The sequence below is a fragment of the Vigna radiata genome, chromosome 7 (genome assembly GCF_000741045.1).
Source record: "Vigna radiata var. radiata cultivar VC1973A chromosome 7, Vradiata_ver6, whole genome shotgun sequence".
NCBI classification, from domain to species: Eukaryota; Viridiplantae; Streptophyta; class Magnoliopsida; order Fabales; family Fabaceae; genus Vigna; species Vigna radiata.
In genome coordinates, this window is record NC_028357.1 from 12,800,103 (window position 1) to 12,805,558 (window position 5,456).

General features: G+C 46.1%; 1 protein-coding gene across 1 annotated transcript; it reads left to right on the top strand.

Moving 5' to 3' along the window:
* Positions 1 to 136: 136 nt before the first annotated feature.
* LOC106766079 lies at positions 137 to 2,143 on the top strand. Its single transcript, XM_014650838.1, has one exon. It carries the CDS (start codon positions 137 to 139, stop codon positions 2,141 to 2,143), a length of 2,007 nt encoding a protein of 668 aa, XP_014506324.1.
* The last annotated feature ends 3,313 nt before the right edge of the window (positions 2,144 to 5,456 follow it).

Below are 5,456 nucleotides of genomic sequence, written 5' to 3' on the forward strand. Positions count from 1 at the left end.
TTGGAGATTCCGGACGGTTGAAGATTAGAAGACAGCGGGAGCGCCACGTCATCCAGGTTAGTCCATTCGATCCCCAAAATATTCATACCGAAACATTTTGGCGCCCACCGTGGGGCCCGAAAGGACAAGACTCCCAATGGTGACCACAAGAGGCATGGAGAATCCAGATCCAATCCAGATGATAAGAGACCTGCAGGCGCAGTTAGAAGAGCAAGCCCGAACTATTGCAACTTTACAGCAAGAATTACAACAGAAGAAGACTGATGATGCCGAACGTAGCAAAGAAAAACAACACGACCGAGAGACATTTGAAGACAGTCAGAATCATAATCCGCCTCCTCTCCCTCGGTCCCCAGACTTCTTGCCGTTCACTGATGCCATCATGCAGGCCCCTATGCCCGATCGGCCTCCACCTCAGGTGGAGAAATTCGACGGCACGACAAATCCAGAACATCATTTGCGGAACTTCATCGATTCAATGGCTTTCTACACTCAAAGTGACCCAGTAAAATGCCGGGCGTTCTCCCTGTCACTGAGGGGAGAAGCCCTAAAATGGTATTATACCCTTCCACCCAATTCGGTGGATAATTTCCGCACACTGACAAACATGTTCAAAAAGCAATATTCCACCAACCGATATAAAGAGGTTACTACTGCCGAGCTAGTCAATCTCAGGCAGGGAAAAGACGAAACTCTCAGAGCTTTCATGCACCGATACAACCACGCCGCCCGGAGGAAAAAGGGAGCCAGCCCCGAATTCATCATCAGCAGTCTGCCCAACTGTCTTAAAGCAGGATTCGTCTCTGAAAGCCTGTACGCCGAATTACCCCATACGTTGGAGGAGCTACAACAAAAGATGGCCAAGTTTATTAAAATGGAAGATCAGAGGATTTTCTGGAAGCAACAACATGAGGAGCATCCAGTAAGTGTTAACAAAAAAGAGGGCAAGCGAAAAAATGAGAACGTCCGGGAACAGAAACCAATCATGAATCTAAACCCTAGATACGACCGCTATGCGCATCTTACCGCCCCCAGAGAAAAGGTGTTGGAACGAGCTCTACAATCAAACCTCATCTTTCAAAGAAGAAAATTTCCACCGAAAAATATGGATGCAACGCAGATATGCCGATTCCATAATTCGGGGGGACATACTACTAAAGGCTGCCAGACTCTCAAGGATGAAATAGAGAAGCTAATCCGTGCCGGACATCTTCGTGAATTTGTAAGGGAAGATTTCGGCCACGTGGGACACTCTCCCAGAAAGACACGAAGAAGCCCAGAACATGCCAAACGAAAAGGTAATTACTCACGCGACCGTTCTCGTAGTCCTCCAAGTCACAGATCCCGCAGTCGACCTAGAGAGCGGGAACCCATAGTTAAAGGCAAGATTGATACCATCTCAGGTGGTTTTGCTGGAGGAGGTGCTTCATCCTCAGCCCGGAAGAGACATTTGAGAAGTCTGCGCAGCGTACACTCAGTAATACGCAATCCGGCGTCAATGCCGAACATAACATTCACAAACAAAGATTTTCACGCGCCAGATCCTGATCAAGATGACCCCATGGTCATCACCGCCCGCATTGCACAATACGATGTGAGTAAAGTCCTCGTCGATCAGGGTAGTTCAGTCAATATATTATACTGGACAACCTTTCGAAGAATGGAAATTCTAGAAGATATGATTGCTCCGTTTAACGAGCAAATTGTTGGTTTTGCTGGAGAAAGAGTAGACACCCGGGGGTACATCGACTTACGAACCCACCTGGGGTCCGATGATGATGGTAAAGAGCTCAGAGTTCGTTTCTTGCTAGTAGAAGCAAACACGTCCTATAACGCCCTTCTAGGACGCCCTTGCCTAAATGCTTTTGGGGTAATCGTCTCTACCCCACATTTGGCAATGAAATTTCCTACGGACAAGGGAAATATATGCACCGTCCAGGCAGACCAGAGAACCGCTCGCCAATGCTACGTTGCTGGTCTAAAGGTCACGCCTTACAAAAGAGAGAACCGTACTGGAGCAATCTTGATTGACCTTGATCCCAGAACCAATACAGACGAACGCATACAACCTGAAGGTGAGATAAGGCCTTTCATGGTGGGAAAAAACGAACAACAAACTACTTCAATCGGAGACAACCTTTAGCTATCTGAAGAAATTGCATTGAAGGAGGTATTAAAGGATAACAACGACTTGTTCGCCTGGAGCGCATCCGATATGCCCGGAATCCATCCCAGCGTCATCTCACACAAATTGTCCATATTCCGAGAAGCCCGACCGGTATCTCAAAAGAAACGACGGTTCGGTGATGAAAAGCGGTCGGCCATTCGAAATGAGGTTGACAAACTTCTGAAGGCGAGGTTCATACGAGAATTAACCTATACTACATGGTTATCTAATGTAGTCATGGTAAAAAAGGCGCACGGACAATGGAGGATGTGTGTGGACTTCACGGACCTCAATAAAGCATGCCCCAAGGATTCTTATCCGCTTCCCAATATCGACCGTTTGGTAGATGGAGCGTCCGGGCACACTGTTCTTAGTTTCCTGGATGCCTACTCGGGGTATAATCAGATCCCGATGCATGCCCTGGACAGAGAAAAGACAGCTTTTATTACAGAGCACGCAAATTACTGCTTTGATGTCATGTCGTTCGGTCTCAAAAATGCGGGCGCCACTTATCAACGCCTAATGGATAAAGTCTTCCATAATCAGATAGGTCGTTGCATGGAAGTATACGTCGACGATATGGTAATACGAAGCCACACACATCAACAACACCTTAAAGATTTAGAAGAAGTTTTTCAACAACTCAGGCATTACAACATGCGTCTAAATCCTAACAAATGCACTTTCGGGGTGTCCGCCGGAAAATTCTTGGGTTTCATGTTAACCCATCGAGGAATAGAGGCGAATCCAAACAAGTGTAGGGCAATATTGGAGATGAAAACTCCTACTAAGTTAAAAGATGTCCAGTGCTTAGTCGGACGTCTTACAGCTCTATCACGATTCATATCCAGGCTCTCTAATCACATCAGGCCTATTTTGAAGAATATGAAAAAAGACGTGCCTCGACATTGGGACAACGACTGCGAAGAGGCCTTTTCTAAAGTGAAAAGCATTCTGACCAGTCCACCTATCATGGCCTGTCCAACCGAGGGGTTCGATTTACAACTCTATTTGGCCGCATCCAGCCATTCGATAAGCGCAGCTCTCATCCAGGAACATCCTGATTTTAAGCTGATATATTTTATCAGCCGAACCCTGCAGGGACCAGAAGAAAGATACTCTCATGTAGAGCAAGTGGCGCTCGCCTTGCTCACAACAACGCGACGTCTCCGGCCGTATTTGCAAAGTCATCAGGTTGTCGTCCGGATGAATCATCCGATCGCCAAGATCCTTCGAAAGCCTGACTTGGCCAGAAGGATTGCGGCCTGGGCGATCGAGCTATTTGAGTTCGGTTTACAATATGAACCTCAAGGTTCTGTTAAAGGTCAGCACTTAGCTGACTTTATAGCAGAAGCGTACCATCCGGAAGAGCCCAACATTTAGCATCTTAATGTAGACGGGTCTTCTGACAAAAGAGGAGGCGGCGCCGGCATTGTATTAGAAGGACCGGGCGACCTACTAATCGAACAGGCGGTTAGTTTTAACTTCCAACTCAGCAATAACCAAGCGGAATATGAAGCTCTCATTAGCGGTTTATTATTGGCCAAAGAGTTGGAAGTCAATCATCTAGAGTGCAGAATGGACTCTCAGCTAGTCATGGGGCAGCTTAACGACACTTTTCAGGTCAAGGATCATTTGCTGCGTTATTATCACTAGGTCAATGATTTGATCAAATCATTCACCAGTTTCTCTGTGACCCACATACCCCGATCACAAAATTCCCGGGCAGATCGGTTGTCAAAGTTAACTCATTCTCGAGAAAAATCCCAACTATCTTCACTGATCAAAACTACACTGCACAAGCCTTTGTTGGAAGCTTGCGCCGCTAACGTGACTGCACCACGAACCGATTGGCGACAGGATATAATACAACTCACGATTCACCAAGAACAGGGAGGACAACTCAATATACTTGATTCTAAACGAATTACCCGTTACATGTTAGTGGGTGACGACCTGTACCGGCGCGGTTACACTACCCCGTTGCTAAAGTGTTTATCTGATGAAGAAGCAAAGTACGTTATGCAAGAGTCACATCAGGGGGTTTGCGGTTCACATTCAGGAAAGAGGATGTTGAAAGCCAAAGTTCTAAGAGTCGGATTCTACTGGCCCTCTATGGAACAAGATTGTGCAACATTCGTACAGAAATGTATCTCATGCCAGTCTCATGGACACAACTTACGAATTCCGCCCTCGGAATTACACGAGATCATCTCCCCGTGGCCCTTCGCACAGTGAGGAATGGACATTGCCGGGCCTCTTCCGGTCGGGAAGGCGCAATGCAAATACTTGTTGGTTGCAGTCGATTACTTCACCAAATGGATTGAGGCAGAAGCCCTCGCGATAATAAGTGCTCAAAAGGTACAGAGTTTTATCTGGCGCCTGATTTGCAGGTTTGGACTACCACACAAAATCATAACTGATAACGGTCGGCAATTTGTTGAACGAAAATTAGAGGATTTCCTCAAAGGTCTGGGCATTAAACATGTCACAAGCTCAGTTGAGCATCCGCAAACAAACGGGCAGGCTGAGTCAGCCAACAAAGCCATCATTTCTAAGTTAAAGAAGAGACTAGGGCGAGCAAAAGGATTGTGGGTCGAAGAATTACCTGAAGTACTGTGGGCATACAGGTGCACACCACACGGTTCAACGGGGGAAACACCCTTCAACCTCACTTATGGAACGAATGCAATGCTTCCGGTCGAAGTTGGCGAACCCACTATACGACGACAGATGCAAGATATGAGCATTAATGAAAACCTGCTAAGGGTTAATCTGGATACTCTTCTTGAAAGACGTGAAGTAGCCATGATACGAAATGCAGCCCAGAAACGACTACTTGTACGACGATACAACACAAAGGTCAAACCGCGATGTTTTACCACAGGCGACCTTGTTTGGAGAAAAAGAGGTGAAGCTCGCAAAGAGAAAACGTTCGGCAAGTTATCACACAACTGGGAAGGACCTTTCTACGTCACTGAAGATTTGAAGAACGGTGAATACCGATTGGAGCATTTAAACGGAAAGGCCATTCCAAATAGATGGAACGCCACACATTTAAAGTTCTACTATAGTTAGAATTTCAGATTTACTGCCTTTCAGATTTACTGTTTTACAAACATTTGTTAATGATATTTCAATGCAATTATTCAGTTTATCATTCACCAATTCAGAAAGCTTACGGACTAAATGTCTGAATTCTTAAAGGCAGCACTCGCCTTTCGGACTAAACGTCCGACCGGACTAAATGTCTGAATTACTCAAGGCAGCACTTGCCTTCCGGACTAAA

Coding starts and splice junctions, on each gene's coding strand:
- LOC106766079 (XM_014650838.1), top strand. CDS start 137: ATGGTGACCACAAGAGGCATGGAGAATCCAGATCCAATCCAGATGATA.